The sequence below is a fragment of the Raphanus sativus genome, chromosome 6 (assembly GCF_000801105.2).
Source record: "Raphanus sativus cultivar WK10039 chromosome 6, ASM80110v3, whole genome shotgun sequence".
NCBI classification, from domain to species: Eukaryota; Viridiplantae; Streptophyta; class Magnoliopsida; order Brassicales; family Brassicaceae; genus Raphanus; species Raphanus sativus.
The window spans coordinates 29,398,084-29,416,062 of record NC_079516.1 but is presented as its reverse complement, the minus strand read 5'-3'; the positions used below and the strand labels follow the sequence as shown (position 1 = coordinate 29,416,062).

Here is a 17,979-nt window from a genome sequence, read left to right as displayed (position 1 = left end):
TCATATTTGGGGCTAATATCTCAAAATCTATTTGAATCCTAAATCTGACAAGGTGTTTACTCAGACATAGCTAAGCAAAACATCATAACCATTAAATAAAACTGCATAGAATAGATAGATAATATAAAGCAATGGTGTTCAAGAAAGTTCTCAATAGTAACTCTCTCTCTCTCTCTCTCTCACAAAAACGGCTATCTGTAAAACTTTGGTGTAAAAACTTGTCTCTGCCTCAAAACACGTAGGCAAGTTATAAGTATTAGGTTAAAACTCGTCAAGGGTATCTTGATAAATAGATGGAATCTTGGGCTTCAAGTCGGCTGTGACCAAATTGGGTTCTGCGTGTTTCTTATCGATCGGTACCACAGAGTGTGTATCGATCGATATGTCTCTCTCCGTGTCGACCTCAAGTGGCAGATATGATCATCTCAGGTGAAATCTCTAAAGTGTTCCAAACTGCTCCAAAATCACCATCTTTCCTCCAATTGCTCCTGAACATATAATATGATATCTAGAATCCAAAGTGCATTAAATCTATCATAAAACTCCTATATACCATGACTAAAATTGGGTCAAATTCATGGTTATCATCTCTCTAATGGGATCTTTATAACTCGTTTCCTGAAGTTTTCCAACTCCTTTGCATTAGCCTCTCTTTTATAGTGCTTGGGAACCTTCTCTTTCCTTTTCCTTAAGGTTCTCTTCGCGCTTTCCTTTTCTATGTCCATAGGCTCTGATGTATCCTCAATCTCGTCTGGTTGGTTCTCTGTAGGTTTGGGTTGGGGTCTGAGTGCATTTAGTCGGGCTACGTCTATCTTTGGTAACCGCACTTGGTATGTTGTGGGTGCACATTGATCGATGTCGGGTTGATCATGTCGATCGATGTGGGTCTCGGTCGGTCGATCGAGTTCTTCCTCTTGAGATCGATCGGTGTAGGGTTGGAGTGGGTGAGGGTGTTTAGCTGCACATTCTTCGTGGGTCATAATCCGGGCTGGTTTGCTCGTAGCAGTGGACCTCGTGGAATATGTCGATCGATGTGGGGATTCGAACATCGATCAATAGTCATCATCCCATGTCGATCGATGGGTACGTATCAATCAGATCAGTAAAAATCGACATCATGCATCGCTGGAAGGTCGCTGGAGCATTGCACAAGCCGAAGGGCATCCTTCTGTATGCATATGTTCCATAAGGGCATGTGAACGTCGTCTTCTCCTGATCGTCTGGGTGGATGGGAATCTGAAAGAAACCTGAATAACCATCTAAAAAGCAATAGTAAGGGTGGTTAGCCAATCTCTCAAGCATTTGATCAATAAAAGGAAGTGGGAAGTGATCCTTACGAGTCGTAGCATTCAACTTACGAAAATCAATGCACATGCGATGACCAGTAACTGTTCTAGTAGGGATCAATTCATTCTGTTCATTGGTTATCACAGTGATCCCACCCTTCTTAGGCACTACATGCACAGGACTAACCCACTTACTATCAGAGATCGCATAGATCACAACTGCTTCTAGAAGTTTCATTATCTCTTTCTTTACAACATCTTTTAGATTTGGGTTTAACCTCCTCTGATGTTCTACAGAAGTCATAGATTCATCTTCCAGGTGTATTCTATGCATGCACAGATCAGGTGAAATGCCAGGTATGTCAGCTAGAGAATAACCCAATACCTTACGATATTTTCTCAGTTCACACAAAAGCAGAGCAGTCTCGGCATTGTTCAGGTCAGCATTCACAATGACAGGATATGTAGAGTTGGGTCCAATAAATGCATACCTGAGTCCCTTGGGAAGGGATTTGAGCTCTACCTTTGGAGCTTTCAGCTCGCTCCATGAGTCATCGGTCTGAGCTGCCGGAATAGACGGGTTCTAAGGCGAGGTTGTTCCAGCCGATTTGCTGGACTCGCTGTTCTCCCCCAGACTTAGATTCGCCACCATCCTTTCAATACTCCTGGCTGAATCCAGGAATTTGGCATAGGCATCAGCATCAACACTCTCTAAGCTCTGCTCGGCTTCAGCTCTGACTAAGGCGAGTTCAAGTGGATCCTCGGTGAGAATCTCCTCGATCATTCCCTCATGCGGCTCTAGCGGATCACCATCTTCTTGGACAGTGAAAGTTTGTCCATCCAGCATCGGTTTCTTGAGCATCTGGTCCATCTCAAACTTCATCACAATATCTCCAAGGTGGAGATCAATCTTCCCTTGTCGGACATCGATGATAGCTCCAACAGTGCAGAGGAATGGTCTGCCTAGGATCAGGGGATCATTTGAATCTTCCTCGACTTCCAGAACAACGAAATCGGCAGGAACAAGTGTGTTCCCAACCAGAACTTGAAGATCTTCGAGGATTCCAACTGGAGACTTCACAGATCGATCAGCAAATACTAGTGACATCCTGGTAGGCTTGAAGTCCGTGTATCCAAGGCGCTTAGCCACTGTATATGGCATGAGGTTTATGCTTGACCCTAGATCGACCAGTGAGCATGAGAAGACTGTTCTCCCAATCTGAACTGAGAGGACAAATTTTCCCGGATCACCCAGCTTCTTTATCCTTCTGTTCTGGAGCACTGCACTGCACTCCTTAGAGACAATCATGAACTCGCTGTCATCAGATATCTTCCCAGAGATCAGTCCCTTCACAAATCTACGCATGGATGGCATCATCTGGATCGCACTCATTAGAGGGAGTTTGACAGTTAGGTCTTCCAGCATCTTCTTGCACTTCATCTCTTCCTTATCCTTGCGTGTAGCCTTAGCTGGAACAGGGTAGGGTACTTTTGGTACATACTGACGAGAAGAAGAAGGTGCTGCAGTCGGTGGAACAACCCCAGCGGGTCGCTCTGCTTCAGTCGGAACAGTCTCAGTAGGTTGTTCTGCCTCTTCCTCATCTGTGGGTACAGCTTTAGGTGGCTGATCCGACTCCTTCTGTTTCCCTTTCTCAGCTGAGGTGAATCTCCTGGGGTCCAGGTCAGGCAGTTGCTTTCCACTCCTTAGACCTACTGCATTGCACTCCTTGGGATTCTTGTCTGTTTTTCCAGGGAGAGTTCCTTGCTGTCTCTTCACACTCTCAGCAGTCTGAGCAATCTGAATATCCATATGTCTCATATGGCTTGAGACATTGTCATATTTGGCACTCAGGTCATTGAACATATGATTCATCTTGGTGTTGATGTCGCTTGAGACCTGGTTCAGTGCTTTCCCCTGGATCTGCTGTCCTTGGAGCAGTTGGCTCATCATATTAGCGAGGCTCTTCATGTCATCATGCGGAGCAGTCTGAGCCGGTTGTGCAGCCTGCTGATTAACCAGCTGTTTCTGGCTGTAGAACTGGGCATTCTGAGCTGGATTGAGGACAAAGGTTCTTCCCTGATTGCCATAAGGCCTTTGGTATCCACTGTTCTGACCCTGATTTCCTTAAGCTTTATCGTCTTGTTTAGGGGCATTGAACAGGTGGGGATTGTTCCTCACGTTAGGGTTCGGGTGATAGTTCTTGAACTGCCATCCTTGGCCATTCACATAACTCACTTCATGCTGATCCTCAGCCGACTGATCTGCCTCTGATGTGCCTTCCGCGGTAGCTTTATCCTGAGGGGATTCTTCCATGATGAAGACCTGGTTCTGATTGCTCTTAATCAGCTGATCGACCTTGGCAGAGAGCTCATCAATCTTGCTGTTATCAATGCTTTTCACCTTCTGAGTGCGATCAGTCTCGCGGTTATTATCAGCTGAGCTTGAGGCCATGTTCTCAATCAACTCGAAGGCACCTTGAGTGGACTGGGTCATGAAATCTCCCCTACTGGCTGAGTTCAAAGCGTTCCTGTACTCCCAGCCTACTCCATCGTAGAACACTCCCAGGAGATAGTCTTCCTCAAAACCGTGATGCGGGCACTCTCTACGGTAGACGTTGAATCGCTCCCATGCATCGCAGAACGGCTCGTCCACCAACTGTTTGAAGGTCACGATCTTCTGTCTCAGAGCTGCCGTCTTCGATTTCGTGTAGAAGTGGCTTAAGAAGGCCTCTCGGACTTGTTCCCAAGTGGTGAGTGATCCCGTGGGTAGGGAATCAAGCCAGCGAGCAGCTTTCCCATCAAGAGAGAAAGGGAACATAGTACACTTGATGAAATCGGGTGGTACTCCATTCGCTTTAGTGAAACCACACATCTTCTCAAAGTGCTCGATGTGGTCCATCGGTATCTCAGCAGGAAGTCCAATGAAGATCTTCCTTTGCACTAGACTTATCAAGGCTGGCTTGATCTCGAAGTCTTGCCTAGTGCACGGTGGAGGGTTGATGGCAGATCGCGTAGCAGGCAGATTGCGCAGGAAGTTTCTCTGGCCGATCTGGACAACTTCCTCCTGTTGGTTCTGCTGGTTTGCAGCATTCAGAGCAGCTTGCTCGGCAGCAGCTTGCTGCGCTTGGATCGTTTGCTGCATCTGCTGTTGCATGAGTGCAAACGCAGCAGTGAGATCATCTTGGTGATCACACATGTTGGTGTTCGTAGATCTCGGCTGTTGACGGTTCTGTCGTTCCAATCTCGCTAGTTCTTCGTTGGTAAGCTGATCCAATGGTCCTTGTGCGTTGCTCCGAGTATGTCTACTGGTCATGCACCTGGATCATCAGCTGAAACAAAGAAAATAACACGAGTTAGATATCTTAGACTAGATATGAAACCGAAAATTAGAGGTAAAAAATCTGGTCCCCGTCGCAACGGTGCCAAAACTTGATACACTAAAAATGAATCCTTGCTACTGCCAAGTTAACAGTTGCAATTGTAGTACTTGAGATTCAAATCCAGAGGACCAGTCTACACTCTAGTTCTATAAGTTCCGAAATCAAGCTAAGATGAAGATATGGATTTGGTTATAAAGTGACAATAGTCAGCAAGAAAATTAAACACGAGATTGATTCAATTAAACAAGAGCTAGCCTAGGGTATTTCATTGGGTGTTGAATTGGAGCCAAACAATTATTCAAGCGCGATGAAGTGCTTTCTAGAACTCGGATCACTCAGCTGGAACACTCCACTGTCGTGGCAGTGATCGCTTTGCAGATCGATCTCACCACCTAACTGTCGTTGGGATGAGGATCGATTGCAAGCTTTAGAGAACAGGTCCGATCAGTTCACTTACCACCCTAATATCTACTTTCGCTGATTAGGGATACTAAGCTCATTCAATACATGTCAAGTTATCTCCTAAGCGGTTAACTAGGCGATGACCTAGTGATCTAACATCAAGTGATCAGGTTAATAAAAGCAGTAAGAACAATATGAATGAAGAACAGTTATGGATCGCTTATCTATGTTTAGCTCATGTCTCAACACCCTAAAAACCCTAGGCGAGAAAGGCTACTACTCGATCATGATGCAGATAAACAAAGACATAAATCCTGAATAAAATTGCATAAGAACAGAGTATGAAACAATAGGGTTCAGATGATCTTCTCTATGAGAGGATGGATTCTTCTTCCTTACAAGTTGCAGATCGCAAATCACAGTGTTCTCTTGTAAAAACTAGCGTAAGAAAATAATAAAATGATAGATGGCGTTTTATATGGAGGCGCCAATCAAAAGAAAAGAGATTAGGGCAGCATGGCTTTAATTCCCGAAATAGGAGTTTCCATATTCGTCGGGAACAATCTCCAGATCACTCCGTCTGCTTGTTCCGCTTGAGAGAGAACAGTCTCGGGACTGTTCTACTTGAGTGTTCTCCGCAGGATTGCTCCAAAAGGACATCTTTTCATTAGGCACCTTCTCCTCTCTCTTCTACTAACTCCAGACCTGTAAAAGGTCAAAAGGACTAGACTGACACGAATTAGTGACTTGAAACAAATGAAAACATATATACAATGATGTGAAAAACACCATATATCAGCGACACCTTAGTAGATTCTAATCATCTTTCCAGTATATCATGCCGTTGTCGATGAAAACATCTATCATCTCCGAAGGCAACCCAAGACTATAAACCAATTTCAGAATCTCATAATAAGAACCAGCTGACATGTTGTCGTCTGGGAAATACTTTTTAAATAACTAAGCCCATGCATCCATGCAATTCTCCGGTAAACTATGATCAGTTTTATATATTCATCATCCTAGCTGCTATAGAAAACTTAGAGACCTTCCAGAAAACCAGTGTAGACTAGCTGATTTGCAACATTAACCTTTTCATAAAATATTTTGCATCTAGGTTAGGTTTGTCAACATTTCCAACTTCATCACCTATTCTTGAAGTTATTGCTAAAAAATGCATTTGTAACCATATCGTAAAGCCTATCATGATGTCTCCCAATGGTAACAATTTTCATTAAGCAAATGAATCGGTTCTTCACTATGTCTAGCATCCTTTAAATTACTATTATTTCTACTAGCTTTATTCCCACCATAACTTTCTCCATGTTGAAAGCAAATATAGTATTGTGCTGTAAAACCTTTATTTACTGAATGGTTCTATACAATTTCACTACAGGGAAATTTTGTGTGTTTACAGTTAGGCCAAAGACAAAACATCTTGTAAACTTATACACTCGGAAGAGAAAGATAAAATTCGATTGTGGATTATTTCGAAGGTATTTTATTGCCATCACCGGACATTTTTTCTATCTTTCACGTTTTGGGTTTCTATTTTTGTTGTGTGTTTCATTCTCAAGAGAGATGGCATAAATGTAGGAAAATTTCAACATTGGTAGGTAAATTTGTTTTACAAATGATTAATAAGAAAGAGTTTTATAAGTTTTTTTACATCTTTGTAACAACTAATTTAGAATGAAAACTTGTGAGGTAAACCCCACTTAAAATATGTTTTCACCTTAAATTTTGATATACCCACAAGAATTGTAAAACTATTCTTCCTAATGTCACTGTTATTTTACAACGAGTTTATGGCGATTGTTCTCGAACAATCGTCGTCAATATACATATATATTATGATAAAAAAATTTCCTTGTAAATTTACTTCTATTTTATGATGAAGTACTATGTCGACGTAAACTCGTATTAGATTGACGTAAACAATTTACTTTAACCAATTTTTCTCGTATTTCTTCCTCGTTAAATCTACGTTTTCTAGTATAGTGTTAATGAAATCTCAAAGTCTTTAATTTGAATTACCTTTTCCGTAAATCATATGCTAAGTAAAGTTAGTTTCAAATTTATGTTTGTGATTTAATAGAATTGATTAATCTTTCACATTAATAATTTTCACTTAGTTAAAAGACATAATGTTAATAAAAGTTTGTCAACAGTTATTTTGTTTTCTTTCTTTCTGGCATCCATTTGTCAACAGTTGTCAAAGTGCTTCAATCTTAAAAAGTATATTTTTGTAAAATAGATCTTATAACTGCTCTAAAGCTTGGAACTCTCATTAATTTTTCCCATATTTTTTTATTTAACTTAGTATATTTTGTTAAAGAGAGTGAACTCTAATTTGTATATATAGATTTTGGACTTTTCAAACTTAATTTTTTTTATTATATATTAGTTATGCTTTAATATAAAGATATAAGTTTAGAATCAAACCATATCCAACAAATCCAAGTTTAAAAGGACATTTAGAATTATTACCATATATTATATATGCTAAAATCAATGAAAACATGATCACACTTTATTTATACCTCTATTATCCCAGTGTTCTGTGTGCCATCACTGAAACCAAACTTAAATCATTCACATCGACATCTTTCTGATCAAATTTTACCAAAGAAAAGAAGGTGGTTCCAAAATTCAGAGAGATGAACAATTTGCTCATTACTGTTTCATTACTTTTGGTCACTATTGTCTTTGCCGCGACATGTATTTAGCTTCTTTACCTCCAACTAATTTTTACTTATTGTCCGCTACAGTATGGATGATGATTTTGTTAAATTTTTATTCTTTTGGCAGTTACAAACCCTGCGGTGGAGGCTAAAAAAGAAATAATAATCTCATTCAAATGCAAACAGAAATCAGATTGTTTATCAAACATTGCATGTCTGGCTTGTGTTGATTGCCGATGTGATAAAAACTTGTGTAGATGCCATGGTTTCAAAGAAGAAAACGGGAATCCAACAGTTGCACCATTACCAGTTTAAATCACTCATCAGTTTCCTATTCAAGATCTATGTCTTTGTAATGCAAAACCTATATTAATAAAGTTGGACTCTGTCTTCTCACCACGCTACGTCCTCTGCCGAGTAGTCTGAACATTCTACAAATCACTGCTCACACCTTTCACCGAATGAGATATTGTTTTAATTTTGAGCTTAGTTAAAATTGAAAAATCCCATAAAAACTCATAAAATTGGCAAAAGTTTGCACTTTAAACCTTGAAGCTCAACGGCTAACACTTTAAACAGTGAAATTGGTTTTAATAACACATTAAACATCGAACTAACTCACTTGTTGCACACGTCAATATTATGGACCGGTTACTGTTTATTAGAAGGTAAAATCAGTGATGTGGTGGTTTTTTAAAATATTTTTAATTTAATTAATAAAACAAATAAAATTAGAAAAATCAATATAAATTCTAAAAATTGATAAAAATTCTGGGAAAAATCAAGAAAATAAAATAAATTTAATAAATTTTAAAAACAATAATAAAAACTAAAAAATAAATTAGAAAGATCGATAAAATTATTAAAAAAATAGGAAAATTTTAATAAAATCTGGAAGAAATAAAAATATCAAAATATTAAAATACAGAAAATGAAAATAGTTTATAAAAAGTCAAAATAAAAATTTTCAACAAAATGTTTTAAAATCCTACTATATTTTATTTTTTGTCACGAAATCCTACTATATTTCGTAATATCTTTTTAAAGTGATATGATTAAACCAAACCGAAAATTTTCAAGTGTCTTGTTTGGTCCAAGTCTGTAGGATTCGAGGGATCCAAAAGTAAAAATTAATAAAGATCAAGAAAAAATAAAATTTATAAGTTCAAATAATAATAATAAAAATAAATTGTAAAAATCAATTAAAATTAAGAAAAATCTGGAAAAAATAAAACCATGAAGTTGGCAAATATTGGCAAAACCATGAAGTTGGAAAAATTTTACATTTTGAAGTGCCTTGTTGATTCCAAATCTCTAGGATCCGAAGAAACTTTACGATAAAAATTACGAAAACTTGTTTAACAAAAAGTAACAAACATTCGAATTCCCCGATACGCGATGGTCTCAGCAGCGGCTTCTGGGGGACAATGGAACATTCGACGATGTCGTGGCCATCACCTACGGGCGATGATGGCCTGCATCTACTCTGTTCCAGCTCCGGCGGAAGACGCGGCGGGGGATCGTCGCCTATGGCATCACGGGGAAGGAAACTACAGGCCTTGCTTCTCTAGCAAGGAAACTTGGGAGCAACTCCGATCTCATCATCCTCGGCTCAACTGGACCCGAGTGGTCTGGTTTCAACAGGGCGTTCCTCGTTTTTCTTTCATCACATGGCTGGCTTTTCTTGACAGACTGGCGACAGGAGCAAGAAGCAAAGCATGGGGATGCATTCAACCATGTATTCTCTGCGGTGAACCGGATGAGACTCGCGACCATCTGTTCTTTGCTTGTCCATACTCCTTTACGGTGTGGATTGATCTAACAGGCTTTCTGCTAGGATCTCGTGTGAGTCCGGACTGGACTCTCACTGTTACTTCGCTCCTCTCTTCGCGCAGGAAGGAGATAGATACTTGCCTCCTCAAGCTTGCGTTCCAAGCTACGATTCATAGCATTTGGCGCGAGAGGAACAACAGGCGCCACCAGGGGGATCCTCTCAGCCCATCTCAGGTGGTTCGCTACATCGATAAGACCATCAGAAATAGGATATCTTCGCTTCGTCACCGGAAACCAGCCTTCTATGGCGAAATGATGCAGAGATGGCTCTCAAGGCCAACTCCATCATAAGTCTCAGCTCTGATTTTTATTTTTACTTGCTCATCTCTCAAACCATAAACCTTAGTGGCCTGTATTTTTTCTTTGTTGATAATCAATTTAAAATTTCAACAAAAAAAAAAAAGTAACAAACATTATAAGATCAAAAGACGGCCCAAAGAGGTCCCAAACGAGACTAAGAGCCCACTTACGATTTTTTATTTAACCAAAGCCTGTCAGCATTACGAAAATCTATCTTTAATCCGCAAACGAGGATAAATGTTAACTTTCCGCAGATAAATATCAAGTTTCCGCTGATAAATATGAAGATCGAGAGAAATGGAATATTTCCGAAAGATGCTTAAGTCGCCCAAAGTGTACTTCGGGAAAGACAAACCGACCTTGAGAGGAGTATATAAGGAGCACTAGGCGAGATGCAGAAGAGAGAACTTTTTCAGAGCAAACTAGCATTTAGAGCGTTTAGGCAACTTTCCGTTTTTGTTATTTCGAGCTGCGACTCAACTAAGTTTTGTAGTCTTAGGTTGTTAGAACTAGGAATCTTGCCGACAGCTCTTCTGACCAAGGCTTCTACCTTGTTGTAAAACTCAAACACAGAATTTGGAATAAGACTCATTTTGCTCTTTTTTACGATTTCTTAGTTTTTATTGTCTTTCTCTCGTGTTCTGATTGCTTGACGTGTGGTTTAACAGAAATCCAGGACCTCTGGGAAATTAGGGTTTTCCTAACTTTCCTAATTTAAACGGAAATCGACGGTGTAAATTTCGGTTCCCACGGGATCCAGCCACTCAACGTAGAAAAATTACCTACACCAAGAAAGAAGTTGACAAGATGATAGCTGAGCTCTATGAAGCCTTACAATACTCAGAGGATGAGTACTACAAGAAGTTTGATGATATCTATTTTCCCTTCGTCAGCAACATACAGCAACATCAGTGCTTTAAATGCATGGACAGAGGAGATAGACAAGGAGATCAAGGCTATTCATAGACAACTTACAACTCGACCATCACCCCACACATCGACCGACATGCCAACACAGGAATAGATCGACGAGGACACTACGAAATCGATCGACATTGAAGCTACGGCATCGATCGATATTGATACACCAGTCGAACCGGAAACCATCACGTACGGACTGGGTGTGCTGTTTTCACTACATAAAGAACTGTCAGAGCTATCATCATATGCTTATAACAAGTTTCGAAAGCATCAGTTCAACATGGATAACTTTGAGAGGAGACTACAATTGCTGACAGATGAGTTAGCAGATATGCAAATGAGATGGACTACATCAGATGATGCACAAGAAGCCTCACTGCAACTCAGTCCACAGAAGAAGAGGATGTTTGCACACCAGCAAACAACTGCTCTCACAACAACTAAGCCATTCAACCTCCAAAGTCAAGTTAAATGACTATAACAAATCTCTGAGTGGGGGGGGCAACCCACTATTAGGTATTATTATTATTATTATTCACTACTATTATTAGTTTTTTCCTTACTTTACGCAGGTCTTACTAAACAAAAAAGAAAAAAGATCTGAGTAGACGTTTGCATCTCTATCGACCGACGCGACCAATTCGACATCGATCGACGACACCACATCCACGACAATCGACACTCTTTCATCTACATCGATCGATATGGTATCGGTCAGGTATAACGTTCTAACTTGTTTAATTTCACATTTATATTATGGTTTTTATAAACTCCGGCTGTTTTACACTAGAGACAGTGTAATTTAAGTCTGTGGGGATTACTAACTGTTATCTACTATTTTGAGTCATATATAAAATGTTCTCAAAAAGTTTTTATTGAGTCAAGAAGGGGACAATGATCTTATTTGATTATTACTTGTCATTAACCACTTTCTAGACCAGTCTTAGATTTACTAATTACAGAAGTGCTAAAGATACTAAAGTGGATCAACATGTCAACTATGTTTGCACTTACTGAGAGTGTTTGAAGGAACCAAAGCTGACCTCTAACCTAATACAGACATTATTTGCTTGTCTTGGGCTTGGCATACATGAGATCAGATTCTTCAAACAAGTCTGAAAAGTAAAGCCTTGTGTATATATATATCTCTTTCTCTATTTCGAAATTTTTAGATTAGATAGTTTTATATTTATTTATATAAAAAAGATATTTATAGTATAGCTAATACTTTGGAAAATAATTCGAACATGACTTGCTGGCAACAACCATTAAGACTTGATTCATAAGAATTCTATAGGTAAAGGATTTGAACAGGACTTGAACATGACTTGGTGGCTACAACCATTAAGGCTTGCATCAGATAAATCCTAGGATATAGGTTAAAAAGAAGTGAACAGGATTTGGTGGCTAAAACCATTAAAGCTTGATTCATGAAAGCCTGTCCAATCTTGGTCAATGAATCTGCAATATAGTAGTCTTTGACTAAGAGAGAAATTAGTAGAGAGAGAGAGAAAATGAACTTCTTTTTACCTATAGGTCAAGATACTTGTTTGATCATCCTTGCATCATGTGATCAATACTCCCAAGGTAAAGCTTACACATTTATTTTATGCAAGAAATGAGGTTAGTAGAGGGGATTGTCATACATGATTAGTTTTGTTGACTATGAGAATGTGGTTGCTATGCTAGGATATGGTATAATGTGCTTTTGTAATTAGGATGTTTATAACTTGGCTTTCACTACTAGGAATATATGACTGAGATTTTTAAACTTTTTGAGTCCCTGCCATTTTCAAACCTTTTCCAGAGAGACTACCAGTTGTTTTTGCTTGAGGACAAGTAAAAGGGTAAGTCTGGGGGAGTTGATACACCATGAATTTGACATGATTTTAGTCATTGTATATTAGAGTTTTATGGTATATTTAATCCATTTTGGAGTCTAGATAGCATATTTACAGGTTCAGGAGCAATTTGAGCAAAGATGGTGATTTTGGAGTATTTTGGAGCACTTCAGAGATTTGACCCGAGGAGACCATATCGACCACCCGAGGTCGACACAGAGAGACGCCCGTCGATAGATACACCTTCAGTGGTATCAATCGATATTAAACCGCAGAAGCCCATATTGGTCACAGCCGACGTGAAGCCCAAGATCCCATCTATTTACCAAGATACCCCTGACGAGTTTTAACCTAATTATTCTAGTATTTATGTCTTGTCTAAATGTTTTGACACAAACACGGTTTTAGAGTTTTTAGACATAGTTACTACCTAAGGTTTTCATACCATTTGTTTTGTGAGAGAGAGAGAGTTATCATTGAGAGCTTTCTTGAACACCTTTGTATTCTATTCTATTTATTTTATGAAGCTTTATTTAACTGTTATGATGTTTTGCTTAGCTGTGTCTGAGTAAACACCCTTGTTAGATTTAGGATTCAAATAGGTTTTGAGGGATTAGCCTCAAATATGAATACTTGAGCATGTGATATTCATCTTAGAAGATTGTTCTTAATTCTTGTATAGGAGTAGCTAATCTATACTTGAGCATGTGATATTCACCCGTTGTAAAGACTATCCAACATACAATCGTCGTAACATTTACGACCAATACATATCGTTGTCCATTCGTCGTAAACTTATTTGTCGTAAAGTCGATGTAGATTGGATGTACAAGATCGGCGTAATTTCGCAGTAAAGCATAGACGTAATTTAGAGGTTAAATGGAACTAAAATGTTCGTTGTAATCTAGATGTAGATTTGATGTACGAAATCGACGTAATATCCAGGTTATCAATAGACGTACATTAGAGGTTACTGCGAAATAAAATGTATGACTAATTTAAGACTATTCTCGTAAAAAGTGGTAGAATTGTCGGCTGTAGAATCGTCTATGTAATATTATCATCATTGTAATAGCATAATTAATTAGACGTTTAAAAAAATTAATAAAATAAAAAATTATTTTTAATAATTGATTTAATACAAAATATACCATTAAAATTTAATCTATTAAAATATTTTAATATCCAAAAAAATATGCATACAAACCTAAAATGAAAAAAAATAACCTATACTAAGGAAGGTGAAGATCATCTCGGAGCTCGGAACTACGGAGATCAGCCTATCTTTCTAAATCTGCTTGCTCTTTGGGAGCAGGGTTGCGGCGCAGATGTACAGACCGCCATATCCGCGCAACATCCAGGTTTTATTCTGCCATGAGCTCGAGGAAGCTAGTGAAAAGCTGATTATCAGACCGCAGCTCTGTAATGACCTCTTTGGCAGCCGTCAAATCCTCTTTGGCAGCCATCAAATCTGTCTGGAGCTGAACATGTTCCTCCTGCCTTGTAGCAGCGTAAGCCACTGTTACCCTAGGAACATCGTTCACCGAACCGATCCCCACTATCCGTCCCCTTTTCTTCGGGATAATCTGCAATTAATTAACTACGATTGATTTAATATATATATATGTGTGTGTGTGTGTGTGTGTGTAAAAATAAATAAACAAATATTAAATTACCTATTCGAAAAATTTATCTTTTTCGACGGTAGACAACTGGACTTGTGGGGCATCCAGGGTCTGTCGAGACAACTGGGTCTCGACCTCCTGGATCCGAGTCTACACTTCGTTGTGGATCCTTTCAGCTCGGGCGTCCACGAACGTGCCATCTTTATGGCTGTGTGTCTTCTTGTAAAGTTCTGCAAGGGATGGTGGCTCCCCTTTCTTAGCGACCTACGTTGAAATTACTTATTAGTTTAAGCATTAGTAGACAATTAAAATATTGTAAATAAATTACACTTACCATCTTCAAGGCGACTCCAGCGTGAGGAGTCTGCTCAGAAGTATGGGGCAACGGCATATTACCCTCCGCGTCACGTGTCATCCGGGCTGCTAAACAGTTGTTGGACGTGCAAATATTCGGAGGATTCATCCAATAAGCCTTGAGGCCGGTCTACATGTAGTCGCTGATGTACGTCGGTTTTGCAGCATCCCCCTCAAACTGCCACTTGTCTTTCCAGTCACCAACATTGTTCTTAAGGCGCGCCATCGCCTTCTCGTTGAAAGCCTCTTTGACTTTCTCGTTGACGCCAATGGACCAATTCTATTTTTGCTACAAAACAAATTTTAATTTTCAAATTAATAAATGAATTAAACATTAAAATTTGAAAATTTTAAATAAGTATAAAAATAAATAAATAATAATTACCGCGAAAATTTTAAACCACGTCATTCGAATGTACTCAGGTGTAAGAGTCTAGTTTGGATGCGGTTCAGTGAAGTACGACTTGATGCAATCTGAAACAGATGATCCCAAGTTGTTGTCTGTCTTAAACCTGAAAATTTAGAGGAATAATAAAATTTAAATAATTAAAAAAAAATATGTAGATTAAATAATTAAAAATAAAGAAAAAATTATTACCAAACTGTGTTTGGTGGTCGATCGGGGTCAATAATAGTTAAACCTTCCCGACCAGGCATTTAGAGAAGGTCCTCGACCTCATACCTGGCATACAGAGCATCAAGTGGCACCATCAAATCCAGATGAGGCTGCGGATTCCCGACAGGTGCTGCAGGAGGTGATGCATCATTGGCGGGTTGCGGCGGCTGAGGCTGCGGAGGAGGGTGCGGATGGTGTGGAGGACACAAAAAAGATTGTACGACTACAAAGGTTCAAATTTTTACGACTGGATAAGGATGACCCGCGTTTTCCTTGTACGACGATTTAAGGTCGACCTGCCTTTTCCTTTTATGACAATTTAGGGTCGAGCCCCGTTTTCAGTGTAAAACGATTTAGGGTCGACCCGCGTTTTTTTTGTACGACACATACCTTCTTAACTTACATTTTCAAAATCAAAAACCACACAATCTCATAACCTCAAAACATTCATGTCATAAATAAGGAAAAAAATAAAACACAGTGAGTCTAACAAGATAGTGAAACACAATGAGTTTAATAACATAGTCAATCTTCGTCTGCACCATCACTCCGCTCATCACTACAATCAGCAGTTTCTTCAAATTCTTCTTGGTTGCCGTCGTCCGTTATATCGTCTGGAAGATCTTCATATCCCATGTTTTGTGGATCAACAAGTAAGATTTCATCCATAGCTTGATCAGGTACTTCCACGACATTAACGAAATCTTCTTGCAGAGGTGGTTGTTCATCTCTGATAACTCGGCCTCGAGGTCTAACTTTTATAGCGGCTAACCAACATATTCCAGATTGTCTAATCCTCGGATACGGAATAAAACAAACTTGATTTGCTTGAGACGCCAATATGTAAGGCTCAAATTTGTTGTACCTCCGTGCAGCATTAACATCCACAACTCCAAACTTGCTATACCGAAGACCTCTATTTACTGTGAGGTTAAACCAGTCACATTTGAAGAGGACGCAATTCATCTTTACTAAGCCTGGGAATTCCAATTCGATGATCTCTTGTAAGATTCCATAGAATTATGTTTCACCTTTCACACATATTCCATAGTTCATCTTTGCTAGCCTACTTCCATACTCGTAAGTGTGAAAAGTTTACCTCATGTAAAATACATAGATGCTTTAATGACCTTAGCGAGCGGACCTTGTATCGATTCGTGAAACCACAGAGGATAGAATGTATCATCATATTCAACCTGTAATTAAATTTTGGTTAATACATTTTCATTTATTTATTTAAGTCAGATATGCAAAAGATATAGATACCTGTGTTTTTAGCCACTTCACGAAGTGTTGCTCTTTCCATTTGTTAAGATCATTTGTTGATATCCCGATATAACTTCTTCAACTTGTGCAATAAACTCACTGTATTTGAAAAAATAATCATCAAGTTAGTATAAAAAATTATCTAACTATCCACTAAGAAAAACTAAAAATTACCTCTCAAATGACTATATTTCTATCGCAGTTAAGGAGTATGTATGTGTGTGCACTGTGAGCGTCTTCCGTATTCAACCACCAAACTTCTCTCAGTTTTCCCCCTAAACATCCAATCTAACAGAATATGTCTGGAAAACCTTGCACAGCATATGTCGACATCACACCACCGTCATCATATCGGCCTACCGCCCTTTTCCGAGTCCGGACTTTTGACCCAAAGTAATACGCCGTGAAATGAGATGTTTCCTCATTCAAACTCCCAACAACTATTGAACTTTCGACCCTTGCAAGATTTTTTGGCTTTTCCTTTCAAATGTTTCATGGATTTCTCATAAGGCTACATCCATCTGTTATGAACAGGTCCACACAGCAATGCCTCATACGGGAGGTGGACAACAAGATGTTCCATCACCTCAAAAAATGATGGAGGGAACATTTTCTCCAAATTGCACATTAAGATGGAGATATTTTCATCAAGTTGTCTGATGTCATCTTCATTTAACGTATGTTTGCTAAGATCTCTGAAAATGCTCCAATGCCTACAAATAATATACAAGCCAAAGTAAGATACTATTTGTAACTTTTTTCCAACAAGAAAAAGAAGTAATAATAATTTTATTTATTACCTACAAGTTCCTCGTGAACATGTTTTGGTAGTAACTCCGCAAATGCAAATGGTAAGAGTTGTTGCATAAACACATGACAGCCATGACTCTTCATCCCTGAAAACTTTTATCCATGCTCAATGCATCTCGACATATTTGATACGTACCCATCAGAAAACTTCACATCTGATGCCACCCACTTGAAAAATGCCGCCTTCGCTTCTGTTGACAATCTGAAAATGGGAACCGGAATTTGCCCATTATTTTTAATATGCATCTCACTCCTAGCACATAATGCAGGCAAGTCCAACTTTGAGTTCTTTTATGTTTTGTCTTCCTGGGGACGTTCAGTAATGTATTGATGACGTTGTCAAAAATTTTTTTCTTTATATGCATCACATCAAGATTGTATCGCAAAAGTAGATCTTTCCAATATGGAAGTTTCTATACTCTTCTTCTGCCAATTATGTTGTGTCCCGTAACCATCAGGCATATTTTCTGGAGTATGCCAATCACCCCATTTGCGGACTGTTTCTAATGCACCATAATAATCCATATCTTTCTCAATTTCCTCTCTAGATAAATATGGTGGAGCGGTCTCCCGTACAACTCTTTTTGCCCGAAACAATGTCTTGTTCGTTCTGTACGGATGGTTAATAGGAAGAAATCTTCATGACAACCAAACCAAGACG

General features: G+C 39.0%; 2 protein-coding genes and 1 non-coding gene across 3 annotated transcripts; all 3 read left to right on the top strand.

Moving 5' to 3' along the window:
* The first annotated feature begins 3,868 nt into the window (after positions 1 to 3,868).
* Positions 3,869 to 3,975, top strand: LOC130497254 (small nucleolar RNA R71). The gene has a single exon (XR_008936260.1). It is a non-coding gene; the product is annotated as a small nucleolar RNA R71 (small nucleolar RNA).
* Positions 3,976 to 7,728: 3,753 nt separating this feature from the next.
* LOC130496692 (defensin-like protein 287) lies at positions 7,729 to 8,067 on the top strand. The gene is made up of 2 exons (XM_056989000.1): positions 7,729 to 7,789; positions 7,880 to 8,067. Exons 1-2 carry the CDS (start codon positions 7,729 to 7,731, stop codon positions 8,065 to 8,067), a joined length of 249 nt encoding a protein of 82 aa, XP_056844980.1.
* A 1,083-nt stretch (positions 8,068 to 9,150) lies between these two features.
* LOC108808268 (uncharacterized) lies at positions 9,151 to 9,876 on the top strand. Its single transcript, XM_018580440.1, has one exon. The coding sequence runs from the start codon at positions 9,151 to 9,153 to the stop codon at positions 9,874 to 9,876; it is 726 nt and encodes a 241-aa protein (XP_018435942.1).
* Positions 9,877 to 17,979: the final 8,103 nt, after the last annotated feature.

Excerpts from the sequence above, each read along its gene's own strand:
- LOC108808268 (XM_018580440.1), top strand. The coding sequence starts at position 9,151 with ATGGTCTCAGCAGCGGCTTCTGGGGGACAATGGAACATTCGACGATGT.
- LOC130496692 (XM_056989000.1), top strand. The coding sequence starts at position 7,729 with ATGAACAATTTGCTCATTACTGTTTCATTACTTTTGGTCACTATTGTC. Across the intron at positions 7,790-7,879 it reads TATTGTCTTTGCCGCGACAT|TTACAAACCCTGCGGTGGAG; the intron begins GTATTTAGCTTC and ends TTCTTTTGGCAG.